Source organism: Nelusetta ayraudi, unplaced genomic scaffold, assembly GCF_046127955.1.
Source record: "Nelusetta ayraudi isolate G7.1 ecotype Tasmania unplaced genomic scaffold, CSIRO-AGI_Nayr_v1 ptg000002l, whole genome shotgun sequence".
In the NCBI taxonomy this organism is placed as follows: Eukaryota; Metazoa; Chordata; class Actinopteri; order Tetraodontiformes; family Monacanthidae; genus Nelusetta; species Nelusetta ayraudi.
In genome coordinates this window covers 1,840,905-1,854,345 of record NW_027466052.1, presented here as the reverse complement: position 1 = coordinate 1,854,345, position 13,441 = coordinate 1,840,905, and the positions used below count along the sequence as shown (strand labels likewise).

Sequence of the window (13,441 nt, the reverse complement as noted above, 5' to 3'; positions counted from 1 at the left end):
TGACAAGGCTGCTGCGAGCAGCATCCAGGACAATCTCCTTAGCAGCAGCTCTCCGGCTATGGCGTTTCCACCCGGACGCCCCCAGATCTTCATCTACCGTGAGGCAAAGCAGTTTGCTACGGAATACACTCAATTATTAAAACCCAGAGCACAAATCTCAGCGGCGCGGCTCACTGGTCAACGTCAGTGATCCTGGAGACGATCACCCTGACAGACTGGTCACCTCCCCACCCACCGCCTCCCGCCAAAAAAAAAAGAAAAAAAAGAAAAACCCAAACCAACACGGACTGGCTGTCAGTTTGTTCCTCGCCTCGAGCCTTGTTTATCTTGCGGCATGATAAAACACAATGGGGATTTAATCAGCCAGCACCCGTGTCTCCGGTTGCGCAACACAAAACACGGGCAGATTACAGATCATTCAATTGTGATTTATGAAGCTTCCACATCGGCTACAATGCATTTATCAAAAGAAAAAAAACCTGTTACTCCAGCTCGGCATGGGCTGTTACATAACAGCAAACACATTCAACGCAGATATAATGGACGGCAGCAGAGGCAGGCTGTGGTGTGTGTGTGTGTGTGTGTGTGTGTGTGTGTGTGTGTGTGTGTGTGTGTGTGTGTGTGTGTGTGTGACAGGGCTGCAGCATGTACACTTCCTCCACAGCCCACACTGCAGTCACTCCTCTGCCCACTGAGGCAGCTCTGTGTTGACTGACAGGGTCCTTCTGTGTCTCTGGGCCTCTGCTGGGTGTCAGCCACAGTTCAAACTTCGCCGTCACCTCAGAAATCCCTTCCTCTTTGACTGCGTGCAGCCCACAGACTCGCAGATAGAAAATCAATGCGGGCGGGCAGCGCCAGAATAAAGCAGGTCACCGGGGGCCTCTGCCTGCCCCGCACTGCCCAGCCTCCGCCACCATTCTTCCACCACGGCGATTACTCAGCTCTTCTACCTTCTGCCACGATATGACATGTCGTCAAGATGTTTGACAAAACACAGCGTGATCTGAAACCTGAATGGACTCCGTCTACCGGCGGTTTTCAGTGAGCATCTTCTAAATTGAGACTAAATAGTTTCATGGTGTGACCAGGCAGCATGACACCAGCAGCAGCAGCAGCAGCAGCAACAGCAGCAGCAGCACAAAGACAGCAAAAAGGAACGGTGCAAAGGTGTCCCACTGTGTGCAGCGGACATCTGATGGCCACCATCCTTGACTTTGTGCCAATGGAACATTTAAAAATGAGTCACAGCATCAAGAAAACACTTATAATGATGATAATAATAATAATTATAATAATAATAATAATTATTATTATTTTAAGACAGCAACCCTCCACGACAACACATGTCTATGTAAAATGTTTATATGTAAATACACACACATATATATATATATACATATACATACATATACATATATATATATATATATATATATATATATATATATATATATATATATATATATATATATATATACATATATATATATATACATATACATACATATATACATATATATATATATATATACACATATATACATATATATATATATATATATATACATATATATATATATTAATAAATGATATACACATACATACACGATGACAACTTTTTTAAATACTTGGATATTGTAATTGCAACTCACTCTGGCCTGTCTGCCACTCTGACTCTACTTCTATCTCTTTCTCTATCCATCTCATTTTTTGTCTATTTCCTTTTTTTTATGCCAACCTAAAGGTCAAAGCAGATGAGCACCCTCCAGAGTCAGGGGTCTGCTCCAGAAGTCTTCACCACTGGGGAGTTTTTCCTGGCGACCGTCACTGCATGCTTTCTCCGACACAACCAGATGTTTTTTGTTTTGTTTTTTTGTTTTTTGAATGTGCAGAGCACTTTAAGACTCCTTCGGCTGTGATTCCTTGCCTTTCAAATAAAAGTGGACGGACTGACTGACTGACTGACTGACTGTACATTACAGTAGCTGCTGCAATCGGAACTCAATTGATCAAATCAAGTAAATTGGACTTCTGAATACATTTTGGGTGTGCGCTCAAAGTTAGACTGAGAGGAAAACTCAGGCTTCACCTCCCATGTATGATGAGTTTGTGATGCTTTCAGGTTGTGCAGACAAGGATGGAGTCAACTATGGATTCAAGGTGTCCACAACAAAAACCAAGCTGTCCTGATGACAGAGTTTGTGGATCTGAACCTGGCTGGGAACCCTGAACTGCACACACTGGTGTTCAATCTGACCTCGTTTTAGCCACGAAAACCCACCGTGGACGGAAGAGCCGCCACTGCTACTTGACAATCAATCACAGCACCCCAAAGCAACTCCCGAGGGGGGGAATCAAAGAGTGACAGAAGAGGTGAACAGAACGGGAGGCACCAACGGGTCAACGGAGGGGTGATGCGGCACAGCACACAATCGAGCAGCGGGTTGTTATTGTTGTTGTTGTTGTTGTTGTTTACCCTTGACACGGTCAGATCCGTCATCAGCTGTTCAAAGGCCCGCGTCTCCTCTGCCTGCTTCTGGTTGTGCAGCGCAATCTTCTCGCTGAACTTCCTGGGGTTGGAGCCACCGGTGCCCGGGGAGCTCGACATGGTGCGGGGCCGTGCTTCGACGATTTCAGCCGAGGGATCCGGGGAGGGGGCGGGGGGCAGTTGGGGGAAAGAAACGACGGGAGACGGTGCTGCTCGGGTTGAGTTTTATTCAGCGACGTCCCTCGGAGAAGCCATGCGGGGTGTTGTTTGGGAGAGCAAAGCACACATCTCGAACGGAGGGCGCAAAAGTTTCCCCGCCGCCGTCAAGCGTCAATCCTCCGTGAGCCCAGTTAACGGCTAACGTTAGCTAAGCTACCCGCACAGCTCCGTCAGTAAAGCTTGGCACTTTCAACACTGGAGGAGCAACTTAATTGAAGCCCCGTGGCGGCTGTCTGGTCGCCGGTGACCTGCACGGTAGTTTAATCAGACCGCCGGTTGACAATGGAAAGTTTCCCACGAAAACACAACTTCATATTGACACACATTGTCGAGCGAACCACTTGTTTGAATCCGACAGGACGTTAGCTGCCATTGCCTTTAGCCGAGTTAGCTTAGCGGCAGTCGACTCGCTCTGTGCGGTTTGGCCAAACAATTCCCCCGCTAGTAAACACTCGGAACTACTTAACAATTTTATCGGGAAAGCGTGAGCATTTTTTTTTTTTTTTTTTTTTTGCTCTCGTTTTACGTCAGTTGGTTTGCGCTACTGTTTGGGGAAGCTTGTCGTTAGTGCGGGGGAGTGGAAACGCCAGCTAAGCTAACGACTGGGCAAAGGTTTCCTCGGTGAATTGTATTTCAACAAGTGTCCGCTGGGTCTTCTTGCCTCGGACTTCTCCGGATTTCTGTCTGACAAAATAACCCCGCCGAAAAACAACCTACGCGGATAACCGAAAGCACCCGAGCCGCTGTGAATTCAATCGCGGAGCACGAGGGGGGGGGGGGGAAATAAGATATAAGTAATCCACAAATTGATTGATCTTCGGGTTTAGCGCTCCAGAGTCCTGCGTTAATCCACGGACAGCGGAGATATTTAGAGAAACTCCTCCAGCAAGACGACTCCGTCAACCTCGACTCAAAGTGTGTCGACGGGCGCTGCTCCTCTCCCACCGTATTCTTCTCACTTCTTTGGAGGAATCGCCACAGATATAATGAGATTCTCCGTCGTCCGCTGCCGGCGCTGGTTTGGCGCACCGAGAGCCCGCTGGCTGGTTATCCTCACACGGCTGCGAGAAAAACAGTGGCCCGCTCAACAAGCGTCTATGCCGCTGGTGTCCACACGGCGGCGACAGAGTGGATACAATTTATTTATTTATTTTTTTATATATATACATATATATATATATATAGTTTCTGACCGTGTTAAAGCGGCGCGCAAATTTTTTTCCAGCTCTAAGTGAGTTTTGAAATCAGTTTTACGATTTGTTGAAATGTGAAAGAGTGGCACAGCACCCATTGCAGGTCTGTTAGAGGATGTGATGAGTGGAGTGCAGGGGTCACCAACGTGGCGCCCGCGGACGCCAGGTAGCTCCCAAGGACCACATGAGTAGCCCTCACAACTCGTTGAGCTTCGTCCAAAATTCAGTTTTATCCAACCTTGTGACATCATTATTGAGAAGTCATAAACGTGACCAGTGTCCTGAGAAAGTTTGTTATTTCAGTAGCGTGTAGCAAACTGGTTGCCCTTCATATGACTCCAGAACCACGTAGGTCGAGGGTTCGAAAAGGTTGGTGCCCCCCGGTCAAGTGCCTGCAGAGGGCAGGTAGCCAAGTCATACAGTTCTACAGTTGTAGAGTTCAGGGCACCTGCCATAGTGTTTACACTTACACAGATCAATTAACCAATCGATGTATTCTCTCTGTTACTGATCAACCAATTGTTTTTTTTAAAGTTTAACTAAGATTTTCGAAGTAGGAAAACCCATATACTGTATTGAGGTCGATATTCATTGCTGGATTTTAACCCTGTATTTTAAGTAAAACCTCTCTGCTTCAATTTGTCATTTTAGTAGGTTGTAGTTAATTCACAAAAGGTTTGACCAATTTTTAAATTGAAGTAAGCAAGAGGCTGCAAACAGATGGCTGAATATCTTGTTTTCTTGAGCTCTCAAGAGGTTTTGGAAAACTACTTGCGTGCAGCTGCACTTAAGTCCTTGATGAGCAGTTAAGATCTGAAAATAGGCACCGTACGGGACCTTTAATACCTGCAGTACCGCTTAAAAGTTCAGTATTTGTGTCGCTTTGTATTCAGAGAACCCGGACGTCAGATCCAAGTTTGAAGTTCACTCATATTGTATAAAAAAAATTCAGCAAAGTCAAAGTGATTGTTTCCATAAGAGTTCATGAGGAGTAGTTATGTTGTTGTTTTTTGGTAAAGCTTCCTTCAAACATGAGCAAAAATAATTTTTGGGATACTCTAAAAATGGTAGTCCCTTCCATTAATGAAATAATGGTCAAAACTACAAACAAACAAGAGTTCCATCAGTCTCCTCCGCATCCAGCCTTCACAGACCCAGACGATGTAGAGCGACACCTGCTGGACTTTCCGAGTTGCACTGCCATTTCTCTCAATCACCTTTTATACTAACCGTGCCCAGAAACAAGCAGCATCTCTGGCTCATCCATCTTGCCAAGCTCCAGTCTAACAGCACGTTCACACCAGCCTTGTATGCTGCGGTTCAAACGAACCCTGGAGCATTTAATGTCTGGGTGCGGCTGGTTTGGGTCGGTGTGAACGTGGCCCCGGCCTCAGTACGGAGTGAACTCTGGAGAAGTCTGGCATGAACCCCATCGCAGAAAGCACACCACTTGCTTCGCTGCCGACATTTGCCGTCACATGACTTTTCTTTACCATTGCTGGACAGTTTGACTTTAGCCCCTTTTGAACCCAGAACCGCAGTAATGAAAAGTCGCCATAATGAATCACCCTCGTGTTGATTGTTGATCTGTCCCAGCTATTGAATATTTAGGTATAAATCCAACCTGAAGCATTTTCTGCTGGTCACAGCATTAAAGAAGAACAAAAATTGACTTTTAGCAGGAGTGAACTTGGAAGCGACTGCTAGCCGAGCTGCTGCTGAGGAGACCAGAACTGGACAGCATTTCCTCATTAAAAGAGAACAACAAAGAACAAGAGGCACTGCAGGCTTTTCTCTGCTGCTGGCTGCGTCACTGGGACACACATTCGCCTGCAAGATTTGAGATAGGAATCCATTTTTTAATAGAGAAAAAGCAATAACAAACAACAATATTGACCTCAATATAAAATAGAATGTTTTCCTTTCTAAATAGGGTTTATCTTCATCTAATTCAGCAGAACCATAAAAACAAAAACTTGCTTCTTTTTGCGTCATCCTTTTAAAAAGGAAGAGACAATCTCTTTAGATAAAACATACATTTTTATAATTATTCAAAAGCCCATGCACAAGATATTCATAATATTTTAAAGCCAAACAACAATTCTTAAACCTCTGACCTAGCTGCATTACAGACTGGGAGAAATAAACCGGCGAAGAACTCCAGCAGGCTGCCGAACGACGGAGTGTTTTCAAAATAAAGCACTTACGGTGATCCACATAGTAAATAAAAAATAATGCATATTATTCTGCATAGGCACATGAGAGAAATGCTGTGGGATTTGTGTGTGTGTGTGTGTGTGTGTGTGTGTGTGTGTGTGTGTGTGTGTGTGTGTGCGCTCTGGGGGCTTTCTGCAACCCTGTAAAGAGGGTCTGGTGGTTTCAGCTCAGTGTCTGTTTCTTTTTGCATCCTCTTCTTTCATCTATTTCCCATAGAACTTCTTGTTGAGCAAGAAAATAAGCAGGTTGACGTTGACGGTGGCCCGGTCGAAGAGCTTCATCACCGCCACACCTTCATACTGCAGCTGGAGGAGATCCTGAGCAGAGACAAAAAAAAAGTCCAGTCAAGACGATGGAGAGACAATGAGTAATAGTAACAACAAATGAAACGTGTCTGCTTGTTGTGCAGAGGGGAAGACTTCATACCTGATACTCTATCTGTAACGTCTCCAGGTGCACGCCCATCAATTTGGCCTTAACGTCAAAAACTCCGACAGCCTCCGACGGCGAGATTTCAAAAATAACATTCTTGAACCTGCGAAGAGAAGAGGAGGAACAAAGAGAGAACAAGGGATCAGCTCTCAAATCTGCTGACAGTCAATTCCCCATCTCACGGCAGGACAAACAGGCGCAGCTTTAGGGAGAAGAGGATGCGGTGGCCAGCTGGTGGCGCCACTCACTGGTTGGGCTGCAGATCGTCGATGGATATCAGCACGCCCTTCTCGTGGAGACGAGACGCTGTGTACTTCTGCGACACCTGCTTGCTCTTCTTGGCCTTGTTGTCGCCGGGTTTCTTTGACAGCCTGCAGGGGGAGACAGAGACACGTGTGCGTCACCGCTGCAGAGCTCGATGGTACACCTCTCAGAACTCAGGTCGACGTACTGCGTATAGGTTATTCAGATGTATAGTTAGGAAAAGGGAATTAACTTTAGCTTCACAGATGGCACTGATGTCAATTTTACATCACATGTAATCACATTCTAAGATAAGATAAACTTTTATTGATCCACCATGGGAGGATTTCTGGTTAACACAGTAGTACAGAGGGGTGCGTAGCAGCGTGTAAAGAAGATAAGTAGAGTTAATATATAGAAATAAATTTAGTACTGTCCTGTACGTAAGTGGGCTAAAAGTATTTTGAAATAGAATATCTGACATCTGCACGTCAGTGTGCCCAAGATGTAAATTAAGAAATACAAAAAAAGTGTGCTATGCATAAAAACACCTTATGTACTGTAGTCAGTTAGTAAGTAAATAATCTTACATACAAAAAGAATATTAACAGGCATTGGTTAACATTTAAATTTACAGCTTAAACCAACCAAGTTTGAACCAAGGAAACATTTGACATTTCAAACCCCCACCTGTCTTTTTTCCACATTCATGTGGCGAAAATGTTTTTTGTTCCACTGAAAATAAATTAAAATAGTGGTAGTAGACTCAGGGGTGTGTCTGACACTGTTGGCAAACCAATCACTTACTTGCCCTTGCTCGCCAGGTTGTCCATGCAGGTCTTGATGTACTGGTTATACGAGTCGATCTGATTGTTGAAGAAGGCCGTCTTAGTGTTGAGGGCGGCGTTTGTCTGCTGCAGTCGCACCAGCTCGGCTTTCCGGCGCTGGCGGTACCGTCTCTGGTTTCTGATGTCCTGCAGCAGGCGAGCACAAAGCGTGGCGTGTAAAGGACAAACTTGGCTGGACGCAGAGGTGGCAAAAGTATTCACATTCTGTACTGAAGTAAAAGTATGCATACTTGTGTAAAAACAAATAGTCTGGTAAAAGTCAAGGAACTGATTCAACAGCTTTACTCAAGCAAAAGTAATAAAGTACCGGTTCTGACATATACTGTAGTAAAAAGTAAAAATGTTTTGGATTTTTCTTTTTAATGAGACAATACATTTGTTGATCATTTTGCAAAAATGAAAATATTGTGACAGAATAATTTGGACTGGACTGATCATTGATGAGCATTTTGAACAGTTTTGCTACTCTCAATACCATTGTTGTTTTCCCAACTGCAGCACAACCAAGCTGTAATCAGTAACAGTTATGACCAGTGAGCCATCATCGAATGACACTGTTAATAACATTAACCAATGTTTTTTTTGTTTTGTTTTTTTACATTATTTTTCTCTGTACTAAAACGTACTGAACATCTACCACAAAGCAGAGGTCCTCTAAAATAATCTCCATCCAAAATATCATCAAATTTAATATTCAACAACACAACAACAGAGTTCAAACATACGGAAGAGGATTAGGGCCACAAGAAGAGAAAAAAATAAATAAGATATTTTCTTTTTCAAGTTTCAAGTCGAAATTTCGGGATCAAAGTCGAAATTTCGAGAATAAAGTTGACGTAAAAAAGATGAAATTACGTAAAACAAGTTGAAATGAAATTGTGCAATTAATGTCAATGTGAAGTAAGTCAAAATGTCGAGAACAAAGTCAAAAGGTCTCCTCCAAGTTTGTCTGTTCTTATCTTCTGAACAGACATAAAGTTCGACACAGTCTTTTTAATGTTCTGTGCTATTCTGTGCTGTTCTTGTGCTAGAAGAACGATTTTCTTGTTACTAAACCCCATTCTGAAGTACAATTTCACAAGTTGTTCCAGAGGACATGTTGTCAAGTGAAGAAGGAGCTCAAATGCCATGAATTGAATTATCATTGTCTTATAGAAATCTTTACTTCATTTACGAAGTGTCATCTTTTTTTTTACGTCAACTTTATTCACGAAATTTAGTATTTTTTACGTTGACTTTTTTTTCACGAAATTTTGACTTTATTCACAAAATTTCAACTTAAAACTAGAAATGAAAACTTGAATAATATATTTTAAGCAAGTCATATTTTTTCTCTTCTTGCGGCCTTAATCCTCTTTCGTACAAAACGCTCCGCAAGCACCAACAGCTAGAATAAATATTAAGTGAATTACTTTCAACAGAGCATATTTTTCCAATGTAAGAAGTGGAAAGGACACATATTTGTGTACAAATGTGGGGGTGAAAGTTGCCGGCCGAAAGAGGCGCGTGCGTGTCCTGCTCACCTTGGCGATGTCGTTGATGAGGTCCTGGTAGCGGTTCTGAGGGTCCACCTTGCCCAGCTCGGCCAGCCGCTGCAGGTTGCTTCTGATCTTGTCCTTCTTGCCCTGCAACGTCAGGCTGTCGTCCACCACCGGCTTGGCCTGCTTCATCTTCTCAGGCGTCTTGGCGTCTCGGATGGCTCTCCTCTGCATGGCCCGCTGGTACTCTGCTTCCTGTCGTCACAGCGGGACCACAGCGGGACTCAGAGCTGGAACAGCCTCTGTACAGTGTCCGACTGGCGGTTCACTGTGTTGTAAATGCTATGAAAACAACCCAAACTTTTTTCTTTCTAGTTTTTGTCAGGGCAGTTTAATTGTGCTCTGGAAGACGGCCAGCCTCTCTTGAAAACTTGTTGGGTCGGTGCAAAAACTACTGTTCAGCATGTTGCTGTGGTACTCATCTGCACACACACGTTTGCACCCAGAGAGTTGCCAGAGGTTCAGCCCGGCTGCTGTGTAGTTGGACTGTTATTTTGCTCTTTTCATTAGCTGCGTTTCCATTACAGTTTTTTGCAAAATAAAAGTGATATTTCTAAAATTTCGACAAAGTACAATTGCGTTTTGCAGGTGTTTCCATTGAATGGTGTGAAGCGCATTAGCCGTAATTCCTGTAAAATCTTGTTTTGTGAGAATTACGTTTTGCATTTGTTTGTTTGCGTATATTTGCTGGCAAGAATGGTTCTTATATCTTCCTCTTTGATTACTTGTAAAAAAAATACTGTCCTCTGTCCAAACGTAACGTGCCATTTTCACTTGAAGTGAACTGGTCACGTGACCCTGAAATTTAGGTGTTTCCATGACCAGTTTTTTATCGCGATACATAGCTTTTGCGCAATTCTAGGAGTAATGGAAACGCAGCTACAGAGAGCCTAGTGTGCTGCTGCCAGCGTAAATTTGTTCGCTTTCATTCTTGGAGCAGATCGCAAAAGATGCTCAACTCAGACTAGGAAGGAAATAGTTTTCCTCCTTCCTTGCGGTTCTTTGCGTTTATATTTAATAAAGACAAGTGCTCTCGACACCCTCCTGACATATTTGTTTTTGGATTCATGACGAGGGTCACGTTTTGTTTCATTCAATAAAATGCATGTGGAAGAAGTGGGTCTGGATGCACTGTTTTAAAAGAAATAATTCAAAATACAAAAATAATAGAAAAAAGGAATCCTTTCTTTGTGTTCATTTGGTTCCCAATTAAGACACTGTTATAAGAATTGCTTTATATTAATATGGACATAAAAATGAAAAATAGTAAGAACTTTAAACATGCAATTTAAAAGGCAATTAATCGAGTGGAAATTCAGAGCCCGCTGCGATTAAAATCATTAGTCATCATTAATCATTTGACGGCCTAATTATTTAAAAAAAAATTGAATGCTTTGCTTTCCATCCATGTGTCCTTTGACTTCAAAGTTTGTGAAGCTTAATTATTCATTTGTGCCGCACAAAGGGTTTAGTGCGGCTGTACCTGCTCTGTGGAGGCAGTTGAGTCGAGGATCTCGGTCAGAGTCTCTCCAGGCTGGAACCGGATCACGTCCACAATCAGCCTCTTGGTGCTGAGGAGACATTGAACACGCAGGTCTTGTTTTATTATTTCTGTTGAACCGGCACAGTTTGGTCATTCTTTGCCAATTTGTGGGCGGAGTCTGGAGTGCCAGCTGACTTGAGGAGGAGGGTCTTGGCGTCCGTCTCGGTGTTGGCCTCGCCAGGGACGTCAAACTTGTTGGTGAGCGTGAGAGAAACTTCAGTCTTGCCCATCAGCTCCTTGTTGGGGTCGTCGGGAGGAAGTGGGTTCTCACCTGCGGAAGCCGAGAGCTGATTGGACGAGGCGACGCGGGCAGATTTCACAACTCGCTTACCGAGTTGATTTCATAAGGCTGGCGTCCAATGAATGAATGACACAAAACGAGTTGTTCTTCATTCATCAGTTCATTCAGATGTAATGAGCAAGAAAATGGAGGTTATTTGCTTCTATGTGTTTAAGTTGCGTTCATTTTGAATTATTTTTTCTGCTCTGTTGCTGAAACGTAAGTGGAATATAAATAAAATGCATAGCTATTCTTATTGCTGGGGCTCACTCCCTAATAATAATACATAACCACTGTGTTCATGTTTGGTTTGCCACCATGACGATGATACAAAGATATTCTGGCCACCTCTACGGGTTTGAATGGTAAGCAAATTTCTCTTTCTTTTTTTTTTTATATGAGCTTAATTTCAAGTCTTGTCAATATTTCCCAAAAAACTGTGACCAATAATAATCAAATAAGCGGTGCTCACCGATGAGCGACTCCACAGAGGGAACCTCGCCCAGGTCCTCCAGCAGTTCGTGGACGGGGTCGTTGTGCTCGGGGGCAATGGCGTCCTGGTGGTCCAGCAGCAGCTAGCGGAGGGAAGAAGAGCAGCCCTCTTAAAGACACTGGCAGTGTTCCCTATCACATCCTTCTAGCAGCAAACAGTGATAGTGGGCGCAAGTTTTTGACTTCCACATTAATGGGCCCATAGAGCATACGCAGTAGCGTCACTTCCCATCATGCCTCTGTAACTCACATGCTCTATCTGGCCAATCAGAACGATTCTGGAGAAGGCCACTTATGGACACGTCAGGACGCAGCCAATCAGAACGAGCTGAGATACAGCAGCAAGTACGACATTGTGACGTCACGCTGGGAAAAAACTCTTTACTGATGATTTTCTGGCCTTTATCATTACTAAAAGATCACAACTGAAAAATCTACAATAGAAAGATTGGCTTAGAATCGTGTTTCGCGAGTTGTCCTGACAGCTCTTTTAAAGGTGTTTAAAAATTATTTTTGGGCCCTTTTTGGAATTGTTTTGCTGCAGTACCTTGAGTGGCCACTGGGAAATATCGGCACCCTGCCATATTGCCAGTCCGGTGTGCAGTTCTTATAATATATACATATTTTAATCAAATATCCGCTGTGGTGTGTGTTTGGTTTTTTTTAGTGGATGCTGCGGACTCACCGTGTGAGTGTTGATCATCTCTCCGATGGAGATGTAGATGACGGGTTTGGTGACGGTGACCAGGTCTGAGTACTGATCCACGTTGAACTTCTCCTCCAGCGAGGGAACGTCGCACGCCGCCAGGAAGAAACGCCTGCGGGCGAAGGCAAAGGGGAAAAAAAACAAAACCCATCAGCATCCAGTGGGAGTCAGGGGACCACAGCACGTACATTAGCGCATGCCATTCAGAAGGTTGGATCATTACACACCTATCACTTTTACAGTCAAAGATATTACATTTTGAAGACTTGATTATGTTTTGGATGGTGCAGATAATATTTGATGTTTAGGGGTAAAAATCAAACTTTAACAACAAACATTCAAGAAATATTTTTGAAATTCCACATGTCCGTAGCACACACACAAAAATTGTATTTTAGCTTTTGAGAGTGAATCTCTGGAATAATTTCAACCGGGAGTTGAAAAGAAGTGGAAATATAAATAAAACAGCTGAAGGAAATATATAAAGGGATGATATTTTTTGAGGTACAATCGTGAGTCTCCCTGATGTGCTTCATCACTGTTACTGAATCCGCAAATGTTTTTTTTTCTTATGTTTCTTTTAGCTTAATTCTTATTTAAGTATTTATGCCTTGCATGTTAAGGTGATAATGAATTAACAAAAGTAAGGGATTTATTTTGAATATGTAAAGTGTAGCTGTTGTAATTGCATGCTATTTTGCTGCGTTTGTCATTCCGGTTTACATGTTAAAAAAAAAAATATCAATCAATCAATCAGCCAACCAACCAACCAACAAATCAATCAGCATTAGTCTCAGCATCAGACCTGAACTTCAGGTAGGAGGCTCCCAGGTACTCGTTGATGGGGTTGAGGTGGGCGTTGTCCCCGAGGAACATCTTGTTGGAGGCGGCGTGCTGCAGCATCTTGGCCACGGAGCCCAGGTTCCGCCGCTGCTCGGTGGTCAGCTGACCTCCGGCCGACACCTCGATGATGTCGAAGGCATCCGGCGCCACGATGGCTGGGTTCATGTAGCGGTAATACAGCAGGTTGCCCACGATCTGAGAGGTCAAAGTTCAACAACGTGTGATTTTTTTTTTTAAAAATTTTTGGGGGGGGGGGGGGCGGAGCATGTGAGCAAGTAACTTTTTGTTTCTGCACATAAATGACATGAAACTGATGATGAACAGCATGAGCGGGTAAAAAAAACATCTGTGCTGTGAGGTGAAAGAGAGAGAGAGAGCGAGAGAAAGAGAGAGAGAGAG

At 43.6% G+C, this 13,441-nt stretch overlaps 2 protein-coding genes across 4 annotated transcripts in view; both read right to left on the bottom strand.

Moving 5' to 3' along the window:
- crtc3 (CREB regulated transcription coactivator 3) overlaps positions 1 to 3,805 on the bottom strand; it is a 31,158-nt gene extending 27,353 nt beyond the window's left edge. For all 3 annotated transcript variants that reach the window (XM_076037460.1, XM_076037539.1, XM_076037620.1), the window contains exon 1: positions 2,477 to 3,805. In XM_076037460.1, the coding sequence (XP_075893575.1) occupies positions 2,477 to 2,608 (132 nt within the window). In that variant the 5' untranslated portion in view covers positions 2,609 to 3,805. The remainder of the gene's footprint in view (positions 1 to 2,476) is intronic.
- Positions 3,806 to 5,738: 1,933 nt separating this feature from the next.
- The window catches only part of iqgap1 (IQ motif containing GTPase activating protein 1), a 40,205-nt gene continuing 32,502 nt past the window's right edge, over positions 5,739 to 13,441 (bottom strand). Inside the window, exons 28-37 of the mRNA XM_076037332.1 lie at positions 13,005 to 13,237; positions 12,179 to 12,311; positions 11,474 to 11,576; positions 10,857 to 10,992; positions 10,662 to 10,749; positions 9,164 to 9,373; positions 7,600 to 7,766; positions 6,798 to 6,920; positions 6,544 to 6,652; positions 5,739 to 6,434 (exon numbers count right to left, since the gene is read on the bottom strand). Coding sequence (XP_075893447.1) covers positions 6,321 to 6,434; positions 6,544 to 6,652; positions 6,798 to 6,920; positions 7,600 to 7,766; positions 9,164 to 9,373; positions 10,662 to 10,749; positions 10,857 to 10,992; positions 11,474 to 11,576; positions 12,179 to 12,311; positions 13,005 to 13,237 — 1,416 coding nt within the window. The 3' untranslated portion in view covers positions 5,739 to 6,320. The remainder of the gene's footprint in view (positions 6,435 to 6,543; positions 6,653 to 6,797; positions 6,921 to 7,599; positions 7,767 to 9,163; positions 9,374 to 10,661; positions 10,750 to 10,856; positions 10,993 to 11,473; positions 11,577 to 12,178; positions 12,312 to 13,004; positions 13,238 to 13,441) is intronic.